This window comes from Lemur catta, chromosome 17 (assembly GCF_020740605.2).
Source record: "Lemur catta isolate mLemCat1 chromosome 17, mLemCat1.pri, whole genome shotgun sequence".
NCBI classification, from domain to species: domain Eukaryota; kingdom Metazoa; phylum Chordata; class Mammalia; order Primates; family Lemuridae; genus Lemur; species Lemur catta.
Window position 1 is genome coordinate 31009993 of NC_059144.1, and position 25840 is coordinate 31035832.

At 36.4% G+C, this 25840-nt stretch overlaps 1 protein-coding gene across 1 annotated transcript in view; it reads right to left on the reverse strand.

The window, feature by feature from the left end:
* Positions 1-293: 293 nt before the first annotated feature.
* TMX4 (thioredoxin related transmembrane protein 4) overlaps positions 294-25840 on the reverse strand; it is a 29950-nt gene continuing 4403 nt past the window's right edge. The window contains exons 2-8 of the mRNA XM_045528258.1: positions 18828-18943; positions 11921-11966; positions 10186-10314; positions 9150-9195; positions 3146-3247; positions 2042-2105; positions 294-874 (exon numbers count right to left, since the gene is read on the reverse strand). Of these exons, the coding sequence (XP_045384214.1) occupies positions 504-874; positions 2042-2105; positions 3146-3247; positions 9150-9195; positions 10186-10314; positions 11921-11966; positions 18828-18943 (874 nt within the window). The 3' untranslated portion in view covers positions 294-503. The remainder of the gene's footprint in view (positions 875-2041; positions 2106-3145; positions 3248-9149; positions 9196-10185; positions 10315-11920; positions 11967-18827; positions 18944-25840) is intronic.

The following is a 25840-nucleotide window of genomic DNA, read 5'->3' on the forward strand; positions in this document are numbered from 1 at the left end:
CAGGACCCTGTCAACTTCTATCTCTAAAAGTGTTCATGCACTATGGTGCCTGATGTTTCCCGCAATTTCACGAAAATAAAAACACAAGACAAGGAAGCAAGACTTCTGCTGCACAGTGAGGATGCTCAGAGCCAAGGCTCCTTCGTTTTCATTGTATGGGGCCTGTGGCCTTGTCTCTAGAAGGGGCTAATGAGGGCTGGGGGTGGCCTCCCCTGGTCAAGACTCTCTAGCCCCAAGTGAGTGAACTTATCCCCATCCCAAGTCCATGAACAGATCCTAACGTCGCCATCATGTTTGTCTTTCCACATCATGATTGTCATACCCGAAAGATTCTCCTTAGCATATATGAGGCTTACTGTCATGAGACCACATGACTAGAGATCATCTTTTAAGTGAGAAGCTTGCTTATTTAGAAAAAAATCAAGGGTTTGGTTTAAACTGCAGACCAGAGGGAAACTGACATATTCTTTTGGTCTGTATTCTTGGAAACAACGTCATTAACCCTATGGTCCCTTATCAGCATGCTGACTTTTGCGCTGTCTCAACGAGTCCTCCCCTTGCTCTGTGTCAGCTGAGCGGGGCTGCTCAGTGACATCTTCTTCAGTCTCCTCAGGTTCCACCTCCCCCTGGGCCGTACTGCCCTCTGTCGGGGGTCCCTGGTCATTGGCATCACTCTTCTCCTCATCTACCCCAGAAGCCGGGTTGTCTTCTTCCTCTTCTTCCTCTATTTCATCATCATCACCAAGGTCTTCTTTCTCTTCTTCATCATCTACAAGGCTGTCCTTGTTTTCTTCTTCATTCGAGTCATCTTTTTCCTCCTCTGCATCCTGCAACTGTTCAGCCCTTCGAGCCTCCTCTGACCTCTGATTCTGCTCTGTGGAGGGAAGAGAGGGGAACAGCCTCTGAATAAACAATGGCAATTCCGTAATCAGCTGAATGTGTTCAGCTATGAAATGAAAACATGGGGGAAGTGAAATTTTTTCCACGTTGGAGCTGTGCTATCACACAGGACAGAGTCTCCAACTGGCATCCCAGCCCCTTCCAGGGCTTCTCCTTCCCTCTCTGGAAATTTCACTGACCACGTGGACTTCGGCAGAGCATGTAGGCAGGGACAGCAAAAGTTCCTTCATGCTCTGTATTTTGTACCTCGTAAAAGGCTCAGTGACCCCCACTGGTCATGGCAATTGGTTCAGAAATGAGACAAGCTGAGCCAGTCCAAGTGCTCCCCAGGCGTTCTAGGCCAGAGTAAGGAGGAAAAGCCTCTCTTTCCTCAAGGACTGTTAAACAGAGAAAATGTGAGTTGGGACTGTGGACAGCCACTGAATGAGCCACATGGGGCAGAACCCCAATATCACTTGGGTTGTGCTTGAAGCTAGAACATCTCTGGACTTTTCAGGTATGTGAGCTAATAAATTTTCATTTTTTTCTCAAAGATGCTTTATACTGGGTTTCTGTCACTTTTAAGAATTCTAAGGATCATAATATATTTTCTAATAATCTATGGAAATCTCAAAGCCTCAAAAACTTCAAGAACTAAAAAGAAATATGAGAACTCCCACATAAAATTTAATAATTACAAAGTCTCATAAAAGTCCTTATGCAGTCTAAAAAGAGTCAGGAAGAACAACATGAGAATCCAGGGCTGCTTGGTCCCAGAAACAGTGTTGAACAGTGTGAGGATTTGGGGAAACTGCTTCTAAAGGACTCAGGAGAGGAACTGGCACATGGGGGTTTCCCTCCCTCCCTTCTAGTTCTAGTTCTAGTTTGAATGAAGGAAATGATGTCGCTGATTAACAAAGAACACAGGCCTAAAGGGAAAAAACAATTGCCAGAATGAAATATTCCCTAATTTAAGAGAGGAAAAAAATATTTTTGTTCAAATCTACCTACTAATTACAGAACATATTTTAAGGAATTCGGTAGTGGTGATGGTTTGGTCAGCTAGCAAGTCAGAGGGAAAATCCTCTGTCTGTATGAGCACAAAAGGGCACATCACAGAATTCCAAAAATACTCTATGTTGCATGAGCTTATCGTACTTACCAGAACGTTCCGATGAATGCCTTGGAAGTGGCACATAGAAACATTCTGATATTATCACCAAGACCTGAAGGGAAAAAAACGATTTCACAGTGAGTAGATAGGACATTTATTACCAAAGGGCCTCAAAATTAGGCCTTCCTTCTATAACCAGATATTCTCAGACAAATAATTAGCAGCTGGTCAAAAATCTTCAGCAAAGACAAGGATATAATTAAGAATTTCCTACTTTTGAAATGTGGCATAATACAGAAAAATATTAATTTAGAATGGGGGTCACAGAGTCAAAAGTCTACAGAGAGCTCATTATAAATAGATGAATCAATCAGGTATAAGAAAATAGACATTGGCCGGGCGCGGTGGCTCACGCCTGTAATCCTAGCTCTGGGAGGCCGAGGCGGGTGGATCGCTCGAGGTCAGGAGTTCGAGACCAGCCTGAGCAAGAGTGAGACCCCGTCTCTACTAAAAATAGAAAGAAATTATCTGGCCAACTAAAAAATATATATACAAAAAAATTAGCCGGGCATGGTGGCTCATGCCTGTAGTCCCAGCTACACGGGAGGCTGAGGCAGTAGGATCGCTTAAGCCCAGGAGTCTGAGGTTGCTGTGAGCTAGGCTGATGCCACGGCACTCACTCTAGCCCGGGCAACAAAAGTGAGACTCTGTCTCAAAAAAAAAAAAAAAAAAAAAAAAAAGAAAATAGACATTATCAGCCAAGTCTACCCAAAGGAACAAATTCAAAACTTCGGCCTTGTCACCACAGTGTTCTAACCAAGTAGGCAAGGTGTGAAATCACAGCTGAGTCGGTTGTCTTGGAAACTATCAATTTAAATAGTGTCTCTATTTATCTTTTCATCACTACATTCTGGGCAGTTCTTATCTTCAGAATATGCAAGGACCGTATTAGGGGACAATAATTTAATGAATTTTCCATCATATCTCACATTACAATTGAAAGCAGTATCAAACAAGCAAATGTGATTTAACTGCTTAGATTATACACAAAGGAATATTTGTTCATGTGCTTTTTCTTTTTTGGCTGCCTTTTAGTTTTACATGAAATCCATTTTACTTTAAAGACAGGAAAAAAGATTGGTTATCTCTTACCAGACCCATGAAAAGGCCCAAAACCAAGGTGGCTATGACGAAAAAGACATAAGAACACCAAGGAGGAATTCCAAGGGTCCCTATGAAATAGTTGTGAAGATGCTGTAATCAGAAGAAAACAAAAATATTTACTTGTCATGAAATTCAAATGTAATGTTTGAATCTCCTTCTCTAGCTATAACTCAAATCTGCAAATCATCTGTACATATATAAGTTCCTCAAAAGGTTTATATATCTAAAATGATTCCTAAAGAATAAGTCAAATTTCATTATACTGGGAACTGAGAATAATAATCAAGGTCATATCTAGTAAGAGTTACTTCCTTAGAGTCCATGATCTTGACAGAAATCTGATAGAACTGTTTTGCTAGTCCTCTTTTCCATTACGACAGATTTTTTTGGTCCCCTTCCCCTAATAATTATATATATCTCAGTGTTTACTCATAATATGGCATACATAAAAAAATTAAATTTCTTTGGCCTTTATCAATTTTCAACTAAAACCAAATTCCTCTTCACAGAACACCAACAATTTAGAATGCCTCTTTTTTTCTAATCATATTCTCTTGGCTCTACATCTATCCATCCTTAAAAAAGTTTATTAAATTATCAGAAAACATAAAATGTAACATTAGACAGCAGAAATATTTTTTGTGGCTAATGTATTATGAGCAAATGAAATTTCATCAGTCTTTGAGGAGAGTAAACATCCCTTCATGCTTACTGTTCACTGTTCCTCTGGACTCCATTTGATGACAAACACTTTAAAAATGAGTGAAGAGGAACAATCTTAGCTAGAAAGTATTCACATACTAAATCAAACAGCAATTATATATATGAACCTGCTAGTTCAAAGTCAAAGCCACTTAGATGTAGAGTTGCAGGAGCCATGCTTCCCCATGAGGAAGGATTTAGTGAGCTGTTTTAGACTCATACAGTCTCAAAAAACAGCCATTAACTATAATCCAAACAATTCCTGGACACAGGATGAAATGACTCCAAGTTAAATATCAGCAGCAAGAAGAGATAATGACTGAATTCCTTGCCTAAAACCAATAAGGTTAATGAAAATGAGTCCAAGTTTTTATTTTCATATTTCTCAAAATTTAAATAATTCTCACTGGTTTCTTAGTTTATATAATTTATGCAGTTAAATAATATATTTTATTCTGGCTTCATTCTTGAGGCAGGTATTCCTATTATCTCCAGGCTGGTCTCAAACTCCTGGGCTCAAGAGATCCTCCTCCCTCAGCCTCCTAAGTAGCTTAGACTACAGGTCTGAGTCACTGCACCTGGCTATTCTGGCTTAATTTTGAATGATAAATAAATAAGCAAAAAAGCTTGTTAACTGATCTAGAATAATCTGAGATCTTTCTCTACAATTTCGTACTTAGCAGAAGAGATAACTCTAAAGACTCAGCAAGTATTTTCAACACTGACACATGTAATCCAAGTATTCAGTATTTTTTGAATAAAGAAAAGATGTATCAAATGCTTGGACTATTCATAGGAAATACCAACTATTGATTTGTAAAACTATCATCTGTCCTCTGCTGATAGCATTAATATTAGTCTGTGCTCAGCCAGGAAATTGTTTTTGTTAAGCATAACCTAGTATTTTACAACCCAGTAGGTAAAAAGGGTATTTGAGATGTCAAAAGATTGTTTCATTCAAACTCTTTTCAATAGAAGTTCTAAATCTATTGTACAATTCCCTACTTTAGAAAACACTGTGTATTAAACACGGTTTATGCTTTTCTTGATGACTCAGTGACATCATCAGGATTAAACCCTGAAATATGCCAAAGAATTAGAAGACGCTGAAAGCCAGTCTGCCTCAGTGCATTCTGGAACTTACTTTATAAGGATCTGGTGATTTACCTTACTCAAATCGTTGGCATGAATAATGTACAGTTTGGGGATGAATAATATGCAGTTTTAAGTGTTCTTCTGTACAGTGTCTTAAGCACTTTCTGTAAAATCATTAAAGCAACCTTCAAGAAACTTTCTATTTTTAAGTTTTCATTAAATTATTTGTTTTTGAATCATTGTATTCTGAGTCAAACACTTCTTAGTATTTTCAAAACATCCTCTTATTTTAATACACTCTACTTCAATTTTCTTGTATCAACTTACTCTTTAGGGGATTAAATTGAGTTTCTTAAAGAAACCCTGCCATCTTGTGGTCTTTTAGGTAATTATTACTAAAGACCCATTAGTCAAGCTCTATTTTCAAAACTGCAGGCATAAATTTTTATCTGTTCACTTGGACTATTCATAGGAATGGCTTTGGAGCCATTTAGAATGTTAGTATTTGTGGTATTAGGTACTTGAAGTTTTGTTTTATATATGTGTGTATATATATATATATATACACACACACACACATACATATATATGTTTCCAAAGGAATAATTGATTAAAACAAATCTAATTCAGTTTTAGATTTTTGTGTTTCCGTTTCTTTGATTGCCAGGCAAAGTGACAGTTTTTACTTGTAGAAAATCCTGATTCTTGTTCAGTATTATATGTGTTCATTACAATGAATTATCCTACTCTGTTTACTGAAAATGCACTAAAATGTCACCCGATAGCGATGATACCTTAGACCAAACATAACTCCTGAGTTCAAAGCAATGCAGCTATGTGGGTGTCTCATCACTGGAAGATCGAAGAATACTAAGGACCAGCTTTTACCTCCAGAATGTCAGGCCTGGCAAGTTAACTTCACTCCTAAAGCAGAAACTCAAGGACTTTAAGGAATCACTAGTTCAGTGGGCTCTGATCTTCTAGCTACTGCTATTGTTTACATTGTTGTCATCACAGAAAAATTAGAAATTATAGAAAAAGATAAAAGGTTTTTAAAAAATCAGCCATAATTCCAATATCAGAGAAAACTACTATTGATCTCTCTCTACTCATTTTCCTATATATTAATACGTAGAAAAACTCCACACAAACATTAACACTATACGTACTTGTTTTATCTTTCCCTGTGGAAGTACTTGTAACCAGTTACCCATGCAGGAGAAACTATTGCTGAAGACTGACTAACTTCTATCTGTCTATGTATGCAAAAAATCTCAAGGGTAAAACAGACTGTGGATAGGTATCAAAAATCCTACCTCACTGGCATTAGCCAGTCTACATCTTCCATTCATCTCTTTGTCTTCTTTCTCTGAGACTTTATACTCTTTTGGTTCTATCCCCACCCCCACCCCCAGTTTCTATCCGTCTGTCTATCTGTCTCTCTCTCACCATGTGCAGAGTTTCTTCTGTTCATTGTTAATATAGTTGCACTGCAGTGTTATACTATCTAGGCATGAGTTAAAACAGATTATATGCCCCACAGTTATACAGTCAACACTGATTTGAGGATCCCAGACAAAAGGAAGAGCCAGCTAAATGAGCGAACTGAGCAAGCAGGGTAGTTAGCTAGGAGGATTGGCTGAGTAAGTGGCTCCACAAGGGCAACAAAGCAAGGCTGTACCTAAAGACTGAAGTGGGAACCAGAGACCTGACGGGTAGCCAAGGACTAGGTCTCACCAGGCCAGAAATCATAGACTTTATGAATAAGAGGACAAGAGCCAGATTCTAAAAACACAGGTGGTAAGAGCCCTATCAATATATTTGATAAAAGGATGGAGACTTATTTCTAAGAATAAAGGAAACCACAACAGTTGTCAAGAGGTTTGGGGAGGCTAGATGCTGATACAGAGGGCAATAGCAGACTTCTACTACAGACTATTAAGGCAATGTACATACATACAAGGAGATCAAAATAATCTGCAAATCTACCATTTATGTTCTTTTATGTACACCTCTCCCGTGCCTTCCTTAACACACACACACATACACAAACACTATCTACAATCAGAACAAATGTATTAGTGTTTCCAATAAATACAAATGGATTAAATTCATCAGCTGAAAGAATTACTTCTTGCTATATGCTTTTCACAAAATTCTACTAAAACATAACTAAAACATAATGACAACAAGAAGGTTTAACATGGAAAAAATATTCTAGACAAATGCTAAATAAAACTAAAAAATATGGTATTAATACTAGACAAAACTGACCTTATAAAATATAAAATGTAATTATTTGTATATCAAATTTTATAGTTTATCTTACAAAATGATCTATATTTGGTTCCCTTTGGAAATATCTGGAAATAAATTATAAATCTATATTTACATACCATATATATTCTACTTGTCATCACTAATAAGAACATCTTAATTAGTTATTCAGAAATGGGTCATATTCTATTCTCCAAATGGCTCTTTCTCTGCAGTGCAATATATCCACACAGAATCCGTATGTGCTGCTCATGGCTGGGCACTGTGTATACAAAGATAAAACACTCACTCCTGGCCCTGAGACACCCTAAATGTCACACATTGTACTCATTTGCATAACATAATGAAAAACTATAACTTCTAATTTAGACTCTTATTTATCTAAATGCTAAATGACAAGCTATATGAGGTCAGAGCAATGATATATCTTAGGTAATACTATCTTTGAAAGTAAAACTTCTCTTTAACAATCAATGAAGGCCATGATCAATTTCCATCTAGGCTTTTCTTAACCTGAAGAACAAATTCATCTCTTGATCTGCACTTATCATAGGTTCTGTGCTAAGATCTTGCTGTCAATGCTGCCTGATTTCCCTCTACTACAGTCATCCTGTTGAAGCAGACATTATAATGCGACACGGCTCAGACAACTCTCAGGCTACATAACTTTGACAACCTTGATTGTCAACATAATGCGAAGGCAGAATCCTTTACTCTCAATTCCCAGTTTCTAATTCACAATTCTCAGCCCTTGATTAAAATTCTCACAAATGTACGAAAATAGCAGAAGAAAACCACATGAAATTCAAACTATCCTGAAAAAGGGAAAATACTAGTTATTATTTAATGTGATAAACAAATGCCAAAAAAACATTAAATTTTAGCCAAAAAAAGACTGCATTCAAGTATCCCATTAGCCACTGATGTAAAAAACAAAACCACCAACCAAAAAAAACCTATAGTAATATATTCTATCTCACAAAGTAGAATATATACTACAACTGAGAAAGTGGGATATAAAAGCTTGTTCTTAAATGTCCCTCCACATGTATCACTGTGCCTGAGAAAAACAGTCTTCATGAACTCCCTGAATATTAAGTTTCAAACATGACACCATAAGCTACAAAGCATAGCTTAGAAAACATATATAGGAAAACCCATTTCTAAGATTTTTTTTTAAATATTTTGAGCTATATTTAATTCCAGAGCAATTTTGTTAAATCTGGTTGTATTTAGCCTCCCCTCCACAGAGGAAGAACAAAAAAAAAAATGGGATATATTCAACATTATATAATAGCTCAACATTTTTATCTGAATAATGGTTTGAACCCACTGAAATAACTCAGTGAAATTACACGATCACATGTAACGGGGGTCTACAAACTTCTTCTTAAAGGCCAGGTTGTAAATATTTTAGGCTTGTAGGCCACAGCTCTGTGTCTCTGTCACAACTAATCGATTCTACCATCGTAGCACAAAAGCAGTCCTAGACAATAGGTAATGAATGAATGTGGCTGTGTTCCAATAAAACCTTATTTACAAAAATAGGCGGCACACCCACAGGCTGTAGTTTGCCAACTCATGATACACAGAACCACTTTCAGGCATAAACAATCTTTGATCTGTGTGGAGATATGCCAATGGGAAAACAAGATGAAGTGAAACCGCACAGCCCTTTTGCTTTGATGGAAGGACTTCATCACATGTCTAAGAAAATATGACTTTGACACAGTAGTTACAGGTCCCTATTCAATTACCACTGAGAACCCCACATGAGAGTAGCTGTGTGGCTTAAGAAGAAAAGGGAATCTATAAATGTATTTATAAAGGCTTATTCTCCAAAGCTTAAAAGCTACATTTTTATTCTTAAAAACCTCTCTGCAAATATAACTATAAAGTTTTATTTAAGATGACTCACCCATATCTTGCCAGAGATGCTAAAAAGGCCAGCCATTCCAGACATCCTAAAAAAAGAAAAGAAAGAGTACCATTGATCATGTATACTGTGAAAAAACAAAACAAACAAAATTCAGGTCTGGAGGCTGCACCTCCACTGAGCCCTCCACTTCTTGCTATATATTGTCCTCATTCCTGGATTTCACTTCTGTTCTTATAGAGCTTAGCTTCCATGGCCATCATTTGAATCATTCTGCTGCAAATACATTCCAATTCCTTGGCACTTTCTCCCTCCATTGTACCTACCTGGCAAAAACTTCAACCCTAAACAGCTAAATGTCTCTGGGGGGAAAAAAAATAATCACATGACTAGTGACTGTTCTCACTGCTTCACAGTCCCAAACCGAAGCAAACTGTCAATACTGCCCAGTCCTACTGCATTTTTCAGGCTCTGTGATAATAGCTCACATCCTTTTCTTCAAAACTTACACATCCTCTCCTCCCCCTGGACTCTCAGCTAACAAACACTCCTCATATGTCACTGCGAAATCAGAAGCCATTATGTGATCTTGCTTATCTTCCCACCCCCAAATCTGAGCCTGGTGTACACCTGCATCCACCTTCTCTTGTAACCACAGAGAAAGTCTATCCGCCCTACCACAGTCCAGTTCCTCCCCTTGTGTGCCTTGCATCCCATCCCTTTTGTCTTGTTAATGACTTGATTCTTTCTCCCACCCCCTCTTCCTGCATGAACAATTGTTCCCTCTCTGCTGGATCAATCTCATTGGCATGTTTGCTCTTTTCCATCTTTTAAAAAGAGCATCCTATAACCCACCCAAATCTGGCTACTTAATTCCCAGTAAACTAAAAACTAACTGAAACAAATGTGCTGTGTGTCACAAAACCAGAAATACCACATGGTCCAAGAGAGGCCATATGTAGTCCAGGTAATTAGAAATGATGTGAAGAAAAATATAGGCTTTCAAGGCCCATAGGCAGTTAACTGGATACCTCTTTTTTATTAATAACACCATGCTGTTAAAAATTTAACATGTTACGTTAGAGAAGCTGGGGATTTCCATCCAGTCAGAGGCTCGACTGATTGCCATTTTTTCTCTAAGATATAATTTTGCAGGTCTTCAAAGATTCCTGGGCCACGGTAACGGCGGAATATCCCATCCTTTGCACTATAAATTATAAAAACAAGTAGAAAATAAATTAATTAAAATAACAGGTGTTACAGATAGTAAAAACCAAAATAACTATTGGTCAGACACGTGAATTGCATTTGAATTTTAAATTGGCTCAAATGAAGAAAAAAGTATAGTTAGGCATAAATCAGAAAGCATGCATATTACAAATCAGAAATTCTTAAACTGAAAGCATTAAACAATTTATTTGATCACTGCATAATGTGTGACTAAAAGCAAAGCTCTTGACAGAGTTTACTTTGCTAAGTTACTTTTCATTATTTTTGCTAACAATTATTTTGGTTTTTGTCTTATAATAACAAAATAGCCATTGTTATCAAGGTAAAAAATTGTATGCACATTTCCAAATTCATGTTATTCAAGTCCCTCCCCTCAAAAATCAACAAAAACCTCTTGGTCTCATATCCACCTTCATCCTTCCCTCCCTCTTGCCTTCTTGCCACAATCAAGTTTCCCAGAAGAGTCTACACTTGCCATTTTCTCCTCTTTGTTACTCGTTCACTACTCAGTGTGGTCACAGGTTCTGCTCCAATGACTCCACTGAAACTGTTCATATTGGAGTCTCTAATGACCATCAGTGCCATAATCCACGGAGCACTCTTCTGCCATTTTCCCTTCACCTGTCATTGGCACTATCCACTACTGAACACCACTCTGTTCCTCTTTTAAGTTGGCTTTTATGACACGGACTCTCTGGACTTCCTCCTACTACTATGATCATTCTAACTTAGGTTCCCTCACTAACTGTCTCCTTAATTTTAGTCAACCCCAGGTTCAATCCTTGACCTGCTTCTCTTCCCAGGATATGTGTTTTCTCTAGATACAATTCAACTGTTATCTATCTCAATACTGAAGAATTTCCAATAGGTACCGCCAATCTAGATCTTTGTTCTGAGCTCTAGATCCTGACATCAAACTGCCACCTAAACTTCTCCATTTGGAATTAGCATAGGCACTTCACACTATCTCTTCCATTTTTGCCTCTATCTTCCAAACTATCTTATCCTAATGGCTTCTTATCTTGAAGGCCAGCAAAAGCTTTTACTAGTTATACCTGGCCTGTTGGTAGTCATCACAGACTTTTCCTTCCCATGGCTAATCAGTCAGCAAGTCCCAATGATCCCACCTCCTAAGTATCTCTGAAATCCATCCCTTCTTTTCTCTTTCCCCTGCCACTAGCTGAGCCCAACTGTACCTGTAGACCAGCCAAACAGAATGAGTTATAGTTCTCAAAAAACATCTCATTTTCTCTTGAGCTTTTGTATGTTGTCTCTTTTACCTGGAAAGACCTACTCAGTTTGTTGGCTTACCCCATTCCTACTTATCTAATAAGAATCATCCTACCTTTGATATCACTGGAGAAATTTTCTCTGACCACTCCTCCCCACTACACCCTGCTGAAATCATGTCCTCCTTTTCCATAACACTCCAGTCATCCTTCTCGTATCCTCAGAGCAGACCAATCTGTCTCCTCTCAAACATTAAGCTGAATGAGTGGTGGCCATGGAAAACAACTTAGACTTCTTGGCACACATCTACTCCTTTCTAACCTTTGCAAGAGCAGAAGATTATTTTAACTTACTGAAAAAATGCCGGGAGAGTGGTGACAAAGAAGCGGCCACTCAAACCTACAAGAAGCATAAACAAAAAGAAGATCACAAGTCAAGCCCAAGCACTTAAGTTCCAAGAAAAAGCATCTATGAGATTGCTTTCATAATCACATGAAAATCACTGCAATTATTGAGTCAAATACACTATTTTTTGTATTAAAGAAAGTTCACTTTTTACTCATTTTTATTAACACTTTCCAATCACTGACACAACCTGGTTATCTTCAATGTGTTACTCTGGAATTTCCTGGTTTGTGCATCACTTGGGAAGTGTGTGGAGGGTAAAAGGATAGATTTAGAGTCAGCTAATATGGGTTAAATACTAACTTCCCCATTTAATTATTTAACCTTTCTGAGTCTCAGTCAACTCATCTGGAAAATAGGTATATTAAAGCCTAAATGTTCTGAAGTTAGATTAGATCAAGTATAATAGAGCTTAGCACAGTGCCTGGCACATAGTGAAGGACTCAATAAACTATCGGTATTATGACATCAGTATCAGTTTCAAAAGAATAAAGAATGCAAAATACTAAAGATCATATACAGTCTTTGCATACTTATAAAATTTCCAAGTACAATAGATGGAATATATGTACGTGACCTATATTTTTTTCAAGTTGTCTTAGCAAACTTTTACTGAACACAAAGTACTGACCAAATGCTATGCTACATGCATGTAAAGACAAATAAAACCCTTGGTTACCTAGCAAATATTAACTAAGCATCTACTTTGTTCCAGGGACTGCTCAAGACTCATAGATGAGCAAAAACATGTACAGCTTTTATTCTCACAGAGCTTACAGTCTAGTGGCAGAGGAAAAGAATTTAATCAAGTAATCACAATCAGAACTATAAGCAGAGAACAATGTTACCAGGAAAAAGCGGCACGCAACAAAAACCTGAATGAGACTAGGAGTTAAGAACAGATCCCTGCCCTTTAAATGTTTATAAATAAATAATATTTACAAATAAATATATTTATGTAGGCACCAAAAATGAGTAAAGAGAAGGACAGCTAAAGGATCCTCCTGGCCAGCATGGAAAAATGACATTTTAACATTTCTGATCACTCTGCCTTTTCCACGGAAGATCAATCCAGACAAATCAAATATCTATTCAGATCAAGTTGCTCAAATTTTACTTTGAACAATTCTTTGGTAACTTGCAATTCAAAACACTGAAGCTGTACTTTTAATGACATGGGAAATTTGCTTTTACCCATTTTATAAATTAAATCCATATTCAGTATAATAATTTATTAATTAATGATAAGTTTTCTCAAAAAAGGGTTCTCTATTTTATTTCATATCAGATCAAGTGGACTCTAAAAACATCCCTATGATACTTAAAAGGAAACACAGTACTCAGGGTTAACTAAAGTCAGTGTCATGAAAAGAAACATTTACTATATAAATTTGTCATTGTACATAGAAAAAAATAGTTGTATTCGCAGTAACAAAAACACAAGTGACCTGAAATGAGGTCAACTGAGGATTGTAACAAGCACCTCTGTCTAAGGACATTTTCACCTCTGACGATGTTTGGAATTCCACTCTAGTGGGGAACAAGGGATCCCATAGTATACTTCCAACTACAAATTACCAGGGAAAAAAATATCGGTATTCCTAAATGATTAAAAATTATTATATCTTTGGTTTAAAATAATTATTACAAACAGTTTCATATCTCACTTCTCTCCTAGCTATAGATTCTTATGACTACCCAAAATTTTTATTTCAGGAGAATTATCATTTTAGGGAAGTATTTTATTTATATTGCCTTTTAAAATAGAATGAACACAATAAATAACTCATCACTTCTTGAAGTGTTCTACTTAGATTTTATTTTTATTGGAATAAACAGGGTTTCTAATAAATGTTAGATAACACAAAGCATATTTTAAAATTTTCTCTCTAAAATCCTTCATATATTCTTAGTCATCATTGGCTATGGCAATAAATAAGAAAGCAAAAAAAAAAAGCAGAAAAAATATTTCACTGCAAGAACTTCAAAAAGTGTGGAAAAACCAAGTATACTCCTAAGCTTATAAATAAAAAAGACAAAAGTCTAACTACAAAGCCTCTCAAAATTTCTGCATGCCTTTTTTACTTTAAGGGTAATTTCCACTTTAAAATGAAGACTGTAATGCAACATGGGAAAGGTATAAATCCGGAATGTAAAAAAAAATTTAATTTTTTATCAGAAAAATGTACCTTAAACATATGTAGGAAAAGAGAAGTAAAAGCTTAGAGAAAGTAAACAAATTATGGTAGGAAATTATATTTTGATATGCAAAAAACACAACAGAAATTATTTAACGACTAAGAAGACAGAGATAGCTAATAGTGTGTGTTCTATTTATTAGCTGTGTTACCTTGGGCATGTTGCTAAACATCTCTGAGCCTCAGTTTTCTAAAATAGAGATAAACAGTTTGTTCTTCATAGGGTTGTTATGAAGTTAAAACACACGTAGGTGTGTAATATAATTATAGGCTGAAGTAAATGTTCATTAAATGTTAGTTATTATCACCAAGGGAATAGCAGAAGGAAAACCATGAAAAGAAAGTAGAACTAAACTTATTTTGAGATTGAAATAAAGTTGGCAATAGAATACAAAAGAAAGACTATTTTTATAATTATAAAATTAAAAATGTAACACTGACTGAAGTATAGCAAACTAAACTGGATTCAGTATTAAATTGGAGGTTTTAAACAGAATGCTTATTCTTGGCTGTGGTAGGGGTCTAGTTTATCTCTAATCTAGTGAAATAGCCATCACCAACGGGTGATCTATGAGCAGATGCTGTTTTCCTGCCCTTGACAACTAAGCCCTTCTGCATAGAACAGAAGGTTTAAGTACATACTCATTAAATTTAATTTCCTAAATTCAGCTCAACTGAAACATTACCTGATCTATGCAATATTAAACAGGCAATGTAATGTAACCTAATCTAAGGCCTGCCCTTTCCTTGACTTGTACATCTCAGCTGAAAAAAGCAAAATGTTTATAATCTCTTGATAATTCTGAAATTTTATTTTCTGTTTAAAATACCTAAAAGGATCTCTTATTAGACATACTGATGGAAGAGTTAATTTACTGATAGCTAAAGAGTATGCATGAACACTTCAAAAATTCTTATATTTTCCTCTTTTTAAATTTTACTTGCAGGGAAAAGTATTCAAATTATTCCTTACTAGCACTCCTGTAGCAAGGCTATGAAGAATATACTTACAGAGATCTGTAATGGAAATTTGAATACAGAAATATCAAGTAAAAGACTTATGGAGAAAATAATGTCATTTCAACGATTTTCTACTGCTTATTTAGGACATTAGATTTTTGTAAAAATGAAGTAAATACTCAAATTGTTTCCAAGATGGGGCAAGCTGCCCTGGTGGCTTGCCAGTGAGTTAGTACAACATAAGATACCTCTCTTCACTTGGCTTCCACATGCTCCTACTCCTCCCTGTCCTCTTTCCTCACTGGCTAGGCTACTCCTTTTCCTCTGCAGCAACTTCTTTTCTTCTTCTGAATAGAGTGCCCAGTTCTCACTTCTCTAGCACACAGCTCCTAGGTAATCTCAGTTCTTCCCCTAGCTTCAAATACCATCTACACTGAAGACCATCAAATTTATATCATTAATTCATCTCTACCTGGATGTCTTATTTAACATCCCAAACTTAAGCCCTGTCCCAAACCTGCTCCTCCTCAGTCTTTTCCATTTCCTGTCTTTCTCCTATATCCTACAACCAATCCAGCAGGAAATCTAGTATCTCCAATCCATCCACTTACCACTACTGCTACAAGTCCAAGCCACCATCTTCTCACTCTGGACTACCTGCTTCCATTTCTGACCTCCTGCAGTCAGTGTTTTCACAGAGTATCCAAAGGAATTATTTTAAAACATAAATCATATCATGTTATTCTCCCTGCTCAAACCTTCCAGTAGCTTCCTTTCAATCATACCTCATTTAAAATCTAAACTCCTTGCTATGGCCAGTAAGACCCTACACAGTCTAGTCCCTTTCTACCTCTCCATTCCCATTTATCTAGAGTACCCTACTGGTTGTCATATTGTTCCTAGGACAATATACCAAGGACACTCCCACCTGCACATGGTGTTTGCTCTGCCTGGAATGCTCCTCCCGAGACTTGCTAAAGTTCAATTTATCAAGAACTCTAGTTGAACAGTCCTTACCTAGCCACTATATTTTTAAAATTAGCTCCAATCATTTTCTACATTTTTATCCTATTTTATTTTTCTTCGTAGCTTTTGCCACAATCTCACATTATCTGCCTATTTATTTCTGTTACTATTTATCTCCTTCACTAGAAAGTAAGCTTAATAAGGAGCCAGGCCTCTGTCTTCCTCACTCACTTCTGTATCACTGGTATCTAGAACAGGGCCTGGTGCGTGGTAGGAACCCATATATTTGTTAAATAAACATGTTATTTCTAATTCCTATTAAAAGATTAATTGAAAGCATTAGGTTTATAATTCAAAGCAAAATTATAAACTTAAAACAGATATAATCTGAAGTGAAAAATTCTCTAGGCCATTCCAACAATTATGCATGTAGAAGAATTTGCCTCCTAATTTTTATTTATGAGTTGCACTTTTTAAGTTTTTATCATTTAAAAGAATTCTAAAGCCTCTGCCTTTAAAAAACTTGCTCTAATACATAAAATAATTAATAACTTTCATTTTACTGGATCTCTACAGAATACCACACAGAAGTTTTCTCCTTCTTCAATGAGTATTTCAAGTATATATAGTTTAGATTTATATAAATTATGAGTTAAAACAATGTTTTTAAAATATTTCTTTAATTTCTCTTTTATTGCATTATCAAAAATAATCCATTCCCAATGGAAAAAATAGTTATGTCTATATTTTTAGATGAAAAGACTATATTTAATTAAACATTAGATTTGTGAACCCATCACAAAGCTTTTTAATCCTTTAAATTCAAATCATGCTATAAATTCGTGGCAGGTATACAAAATGACTGAAATGTGAATAGGCCAGCTGCATTTTTAAGAAACCCATCATAAAATGTGTCTGGTACCCACTAATTTACAAGTCTTACACCTGATTTTATTGGACTCAAAGTACTAAAAGATGAAAACAAGTTTTTAGCAAAAATGTAATTGCAATGATTTGGTGTCCAAACAGAATAACTCATTATGACAGCCAAAACCAGGAACTAATAACTATAATTGTCCATCTCTAAATAGTGCATGGGCAGAGGTGGCTTTGTTTCAAACGCTTACAAATATGGCAGCTCAAGAACTCATGCCTTTTAATAGAAATCGCTCCCCAATTTTATTTTTTATTTTTTTAAAAATTATTTTTGAGACAGGTCTTGCTCTGTCACCCAGACTAGATGATTACAGTCATGTGATCACAGCTCACCTCACCCTCAAACTCCTGGGCTCAAGTGATCCTCCTGCCTCAGCCTCCTGAGTAGTTGGGACTACAGGTGGGTACCACCATGCCCAGCTGATTTTTCTTTATTTTTTGTAGAGACAAGGTCTCACTATGTTGCCCAGGCTGGTCTCAAACTCCTGACCTCAAGTGATCTTCCCACCTGGGCCTCCCAAAGTGCTGGGATTATAGGCATGAGCCACCGTGACCAGATGACACAACAATTTTAACATACACCATCCATTTTGTTATCCAAGTAATTGGTCTTCATTACTTTGTGATTTTTGAACTCACAGTAATTACAGAAAGGTGAATAATTATATTTTTATGTCTATCATCTTTTTTCCCTGGTAAAGGACACAGTAGTTAAAAATTGAATGTCAATAAGAAAAGATGACTATTAAAATTTGAAAATAGACATATTTTAGAGATTTAGATCATAGAAGGCCAACTTTTCTTCTCAATTTATACGTAATACACAAAGTTATTTTAAAACTACAAATTTATTGTATGTATTTTTTTCAGAATTTAAAACAGTCTCTTCTATCTGTCTCCACTCTTCAGGGTAAAAGCAATTCTTCCTTTCTTCTGAAAAATTACAACATTGGCAGACAATAAGTGTAAATGGAATGACAGAATTAGAAATTCATCATTCTGGAACCCATAATGGAATATCTGCTTCAGGCAATATCATCATGGATCTTAAAACCCCAAAGCATCACCTTACAGACTACTTGCTAATCACACAGTGGGGTTATTTCTTCATACTTGAGATATTTAGTGTCACTATCTCAACCAAGTACTCAAATTAACATCATTAATGTGACAGCATGTGCCTTCTGATGAGATGCAATATGAAATCACAGTATCATCTATGAAGGACTCTTGCCATAAATGTTTGGCCTGAATCATGCCTCTAGATCTGAACTTCCAGTTTATATAGAAAATGCAGAGAATACTATATATATATTCTTGTAAGTTAAATGTAACCATAAGGAAACACCTAAGAAAATCTTGGCTTGTTCTCTTCAGAATATCAATGTTATGAAAAAAAATGGAGGATAATTCTAGATTGAGAGAGACTAAAAAGATGTAATAACCAAATGCAATTTATGAACCCTGAGTGGATCCTGGTTCAAAAAACTATAAAAAGACACATGGGAAATAATTAGGAAGATTTTAACAAGCTAAAGAATTGAAGGATAAATCATCATGATGTCTACAACTTACTTTCAAATGGCTGAGCAAAATAAAAATATAAACATATATGCACATGTGTATGTGCAAACTCATAGACAGACCCAGATATGTCAAAATGTAATTCATTGATTAAAGGTAATCAGTTCACAGATAATCAGTATCCTAGTCTTTCAACTTTTCTGTATACTTGAAAAAATTCAAGCTAAAAATGTGTTAAACTTTCACATTTAATGTTGAACATTTACAGTACCTGGCTCCTGAATGACATCTACCTTCCCCACACTGATCTGAAGTATTTCACCATTCTTTGCAAAAGTCTCCCATTCTGAATCAGTCTGCTGGCAGGATGGACACCACGGGGCATAACTATAAGAGAAGAATAGCTAATCAATACAAACATATGGAAAAATATGTAAAATAAAGAAATAGAGTATTTAAATTAAAAAAGTAAACTCTTAACTAAAGAGAACTATAAAAGCAAGCTTTTCCAAAGTCATTTGATATAAAAAAACAGAAGCACATCCCTCCCCCTAGGATTTAATGTATAAATGTAAGTTCCATAGGAAAAATTTAGTCAAAGTTTGAAAATACGTTCAAGGATTATTGTAATACATAAGACAGTTTATTTCAATGTTATTCTTACAATTTTGTCACTCTCCAGATACCTTTTGATCTTTGAGGGTGAGCAGTTTTTATTGCTCCACTAAGTGGGACAATTTTTGCAAGGCTGTCCCTGAACTAGCCAAACCAGTTTCAGATCTACCCAAACTAGAGATCTGATGGGCAGAGACCAGACATATTGCTTGAGAGTCATCAAGAATGTTTCCAAACATCAAAAGATCTGTGGCACTTTTGAAACATTCTGAAAAGGAAAGTAGAAACTACAGGCTAACCCAGTTCTACCCAACACTTTCTTAAATAGAAGAGGCGTTAGAAATACCTGGGCCTTCAAGCTAGAACCCTATTTTTCAGTTATTTTTCATTCAATAAACATTAACTAAGCATTATGCTAGAAGCTGAAGCTACAATTGGGAATGACACACAGACTTGGTGCCTCCTCTCCTTGTGGATCACAAATTCCAAAGACGAATAGAGGTAAGCACAGGGATAAACACAATCCAGGTGGCAAATGCTATGACTGAGCGTGTGGAACAGATGCTATGGAGACGCTGAGAAGCTGGGGTATCTCAGGAGGGCCCAGAGAGAGAGAAAAACCTCTGTGCTAAGATCTCAAGCAGGAGTTAACAACCAGAGAGGAGTCAAGGAATGTTCTAATCTAAGCACAGAGAAAAGGATGTGTAAAGGCTCAGAGCACTAAGAGAGCAGGGTGAAGACATCATCCATGGTCTTTAAAAAAGTTGTATAAGAAGTTGACACCTCATTCGAAGCTCCATGGTAAGAATTATGATCAGATTTACATTTTGGAAAAATCTCTCTTATAGCCCTGTGGATAATCAATCAAGGAAGGACAAGATGGAAGCAACTAGAACTAGAAGCCTGGACAGCAATCCTGGCAATATGTCAGCGGCCTCACTTTGCCCTCCCATGTCCTGGAAAACATCACAAATACTCAAACCATAAAGCTCTGAAGTTCTCCAGGATTTAATCTGCAGATGTTAAAATGATCCAGAGAAGTCTGCTGCTTAGAAAGTGTAGTGAACTAAACAGTAGTCCCTAAAAAGATAAGTCCAAGCCCTGGTGCCTATGAATGTGACCTTATTTGGAATAAGAGTCATTGCAGGTATAATTAAACTAAGGATCTCATGATGAGATCATCCTGGATTTAAAGTGGGCCCTATATCCAATAACGGCTGTTCTTCTAAGAGGAAGAAGAGGAAAATTTGACAGAGAGATACAAGGAAAGGCCATGTAAAACTGGAGGCTGAGACTGGAGTTATGCAGCTACAAGCCAAGGACTGCCAACAGCCACCAGAAGCCAGGGGAGGGGCTTGGAGTGAACACTTCCATAAAGCCTCCAGAGGGAACCAACTCTGCCAACACCCTGAGTTTGGACTTCTGACCTCCAGAATTGTGACAGAATAAATTGCAGTTGTTTCAAGCCATCAGATTTGTAGCAATTTGTTATAGCAGCCTGAGGAAACTAGTACAGAAAGGAAGACATCATTTGAAATTAGAAGAAATCGAGATCGCATAAGCCTTATAGAGATTTAAAGAGCTGGCAAGGCTATGCTTAACATGAAATAACACCAACAAACAACAACGTATGCTGGAAATCCATTTTATAACACTAACATGACATGATTAAAAGTAAAATTAACATTTACAGAACAATGTCACAAAAATACATTAGTACAAGTAGAAAAACATTTTGTTTTGCTTAATAATACCCAGAAGATTAAAACAGCAAATAAAATAAATCTATCAATGCTCATAAAATGGAACAGAAAAAAAAATCATCAGGCACTTTGAATAGTATTTCAGGATGCCACCAACAACTAGACATATTTTTTAAATCTGTTTAAATTAAAATTTTTAAAAATCTGTTAAGTCAAGTCAAAATATTGAGGGAATAAATAAACCAGACATTTGAAAAAGACTTGATATCACTAAATTGTTCATGTACAACGGGTAAATGTTAAAGCGTATAATATAAATTATACCACCAAGGGAAAGAGGGCAAGAGGTAGAGATGAAACAAGATTGGCAATATACTGATAACCGTGGAAATTTGATGATGGGTAATGGTGATTCACTATACTACTCCTATTTTTGTGTCCATTTAAAATTTTTCATAATAAGACTTGATTAAATAGAGAAATATACTAACTTGTGGATGAGTAGGCTGAGCAATGTAAAAATGGCAATTTCCTCCTATTTATTTGTCACTTTTTCCATTCCTAAACTGCTTTTTATAAAATGTAGCACCTATTATTTCTACATCAAAGGAAGAAAGGGATAGTAGAAAAAGACAGAAAAGAATGCCTGCCAACAAAACCATACACACACACACACACACACACACACACACACACACACACAATGCCTTAGGAAAGGAAACAGTAAGGCAGAAGGGTATGAAACTAATGAAATACTGTAACAAGATTTAGGCTCAAAGGTGCCTTTCAGGTCATCACTCACAAAATTTTTTATAATAAAATCTTTAACTGTGCAGAAACATGTTTACAAGTACCATTCAAATATCAATGCAATGATACACATAAACCAACTTTGCTAAATGACAAAACAAATACAAAAAACTGAAATCAGGCAAGATTTTGATCTTTCACGTTATCTAAGGTAATGGAGGGAGGAATTAAAAAGCCAAGATTAGGGAAACGAAGGCATTTATTTTAGGCTAAGTGTTGAAAATTAGGCAGAACCCAGAAGAGAAAGGGCTGCCCAAAGCCAAAGCATGCATTTCTCTCTCCAGCTAAGCACCAGAAGCAGCGACACATAGAAAGCACAGTTGTTCACCGTCTCTAACTGCACCTTTAGAAAAGACTATTATATAGCCAATCCGAAGATCATTGTAAAAGCTCATCATCTTCCCATTACAGCTCACTGCCCAAGACCTGGGATCCAGGAGACATGCACCAGAGAATAATCTGCTGACATCTTTGAACGTAGATTTTTTTTTTTAAAACATTTATGTCTCTACATTTCCAAGGCAAAGTATATTCTTGGTTTACAGCGGGTGCTCAATAAATTTTTGCTAAATAAACAACTATATAAACTTCAATGAAAATTATATTCTTAATCTAAGAAAATAGTTATTTTCTACATATTTTCTAAATATCCAAATGGCAATGAGGTTCAGTCAGATAGCTGTCAAACTTTAGGAATAAAAAAAAGGGAAGCATTGAATTAAGTACATTTCAAGAGGTATTTTAGAACATGGGATAAGAGTTATGCCAGAGGAATCAGAAAGACCAACCAGGAATTAACCATGTGACTTTGGGTTGATTAATAATCTCTCCATGCCTTGGCTTCCTCAACTGTAGTTACCTTAGAAGATTAGATGACACATGCAAAACAGGCACATATTAGACCAATAATTAATACAAATTAAATTTGCAGTATTCTGTTTGGTATCCAAGACACTTTTAGGATGCATTAGTTCATCTGACTTTGCAACATCACTGCCAAACAGACAAAGGTTTAGAGACTTGTTTAAGGTCATCTAAGACCACTCAGAGCACGAACCCTGACAAAGGTATTTCTGTGATAAAAATCTTCAAGGAAAATAAGACTCCACACCAACAACCAGAGGGAGGGAGGGAGGCAGAGGGAGGAGGAGGAAAAGAGAGAGAGGAAGAGAGAGAGAATAAGAGAGAAAGTAACAAAAATAAGGAAGAAATCTTGAAGTATAAAATAATGAACTTTAGATCTTCTCTATTTCCCGAGGACTCTGTTTTACAAATAAGTCATGGATACATTTGCTACATCAGTAATTATTAAATCACGCAAATTTCATAATTTTGAAAACTCCCAATCCCTAATCTCTAGATAGGTTTTTATATAAATTGGGTTTTTGGTGAAATTGACCTTCAGATATACAATTATGATACACCCTCAGATATGCCATTGAGGTAATTTTAGATATGCCATTTTCTATGTAGCTGCTACCTGCTGGTATGCAGCATTGTTAATGCCATTATTTCAGAGATTTAATCAGAGCTGATAGTGTTGGCATGCACCAAGATGTTCTTTCAGTGGTGGAGATAAGCCAGCTCTGAGTCTTTGGTGTGGGAGGTGGTCCATTGTTGCTGCAGCTTTTTAAATTATTAGTATTATTTTGTATCTGAAGGGTGGTAATTTAGATAGGAATTTAGAATCTACTCTAAGTAAAATACCTCCAGGAGTGAAATAAATGCAAGGATAAGTCATGAGACCTTCATGCTCTTTTCTTCCTCTCTCTCTCTCCACTCTGTGAGAGTGTAGACATATATATGTATGTATATTTAATTTATGTGTGCATATATAATTTACATATGTATGCATGTATGTATGAATAAAACTCATCAGAAAGAACTTAACATGATCTTCATTTATATTACTGAAAACTAATTCACAGTAGCAGTCTTCTCCTAAGAACTGTTGATATAAAAGATCTGACTGCCATAACTTTGTCTCCTATAAATAGTCTTTCTTTGATTTAAGAGCTTTCAGGGGGAACTAGCTCCATGATCATCATAGAAACTATAAACCAGTATCTTTTCTATTTAAACTTTTTGCAAGGTCACAGTGGTATATAAAATTAGTAAACTTCATAAAGACATTTGAAATATATTCTAGATAGCCAAAATACTGTTAAATCATACCAACTGAGATATCAGTCCAAGGTTTTTAACCATTTCTGAGAAAGAAAATTCAACAGAAAGCTTTTGTTGTCCTTGTTAGTATTCACGCACAAAGTACACTGAGGTTCTGCGAGATGTAAGGTGGTTGAACGACCTTGAATCCTTTATTGTAAGAACTCACTGAATTTGGTAGGCTATTATATAAATTGGTGTACTAAACATTTCATTAGGTGCACCAAACATTTCAAAGGAAGGACTTACTTAAATACATTGGGTAGAAAGAAACTTTTACTAAATATAAATTTTTATTGACCAGTAATGTCAATTTTTCTTCTTCTGTCTTGGCTGTAATTTTACCAGTGTTTCTCAGTACATTCTCTTTTCTCAGTACACTGCCCTGACTTCTTATCCTTGCAGAAATGAGATGGTCAATGATTAGATACAGTCAATTTGCACTTAGTAAAACTTACTTTGATCAAAGTGCTCAAAATACTCTGTGACAATGAAAAGGGAAAAGGTACACTAGGTTCACTTTCTACAACTTAATACATAAACCTAAATCAAAATGTCAACAAAGGATGCCTCAACTACATCAAGTGTTATTCTTTCTTCTGGAAAATCTGGACTGACTCAGGAATTGAAAGCTTTATGCCTGCAGTCCCCAACCTCCAGTGCCTATTAGGAAGCAGGCAGCACAGCAGGAGGTGAGCAGCAGGTGAGGGAGCAAAGCTTCATCTATGTTTACAGCCAGTCCCCATCACTCACATCACCCCCCGAGCTCCACCTCCTATCACATCAGCAGCAGCATTAGATTCCCATAGGAGCACAAACCCAACTGTAAACTGCACATGCGGGGGATCTAGGTTGCACACTCCTTATGAGAATCTAATGCCTGATGATCTGAGGTGGAACTGAGGTGGTGATGCCAGCCCTGGGGAGCGGCTACAAATCAAGATTATCATTAGCAGAGAGGTCTGACTGCACAATACATGTAAGGTGCTTCAATCATCCCAAAACCATCCCCCCGCCCCACCCCCCTCAGTGTGGAAAAATTGTCTTCCATGAAACCAGTCCCTGGTGCCAAAAAGGTTGGGGACTGCTGCTTTACGTGCAAATGTACTTCTTTAGAAAATCATTGCTGGACGACGTCATCACAAAAGGTAGAGAAAAAATAAAAATTGACAGCTCTGTGAAAATCATGATACCTGCTAGAGAAAGTGGAATTCACTACTTTCACTAGAATGAATGCTCCATGAAGGTAGTTAACCACTGCATCGCTTGTACCTAGAACACAGTCTGGCGGGTCCTACACCACAATAAATATTACTGCAATAAGCAGATGGGAGATGATAGTGATTATACTTAAAACTTAAGAAAATATATACAGATGTTCCTTCCAGACATATATTTGTAAAATCTCTTGATTAAAGAAACAATTGAAGTCTATTATTCACTCATTCCTTCAGTTAAAAAGTATTTATTGAACACCTACTACTTGTTATTAATAGGTATTAAGAATTTGGAAACAAACAAGGAAGAAGAAAAACCTTGTTCCTCTACTTAAAAGCTTGTAATGGAAGAGTCAAAGAAAAACTTAGCACTAAACCATATAAACAAATTTATAATTACTAGTTGTGGTAAGGATCATGTTAGATACAACCAAGGCTTAGTGAGAAGGAATATTCCTGGGGTGTAGGGAAGGCAGGGTACCTACCTAAGTGGTGAGCAGCGTCAGGAATAAGCATGCAGTAAAAAGGCTCTTCATTTACAGAAACTAGAGAGGTGGTAAAGCATGGATGGGCTTCTGAATCCTACAGGAACAAGGCCTCCTGTCATGGGTGAGGGTGCCGGCCAGCTGAGACCTAAGCAAGGCTTCCTCTAGGTTCTCCTATGACCTTCCCAGGATTGAATCGGGGCCTGCAAAACTCAGGCCTGCATTCTAGTTCTGGCCTTGCCCACTTCTTACTAAGGATTTGACCTTGGCCAAAGCTTTAACCTTTTC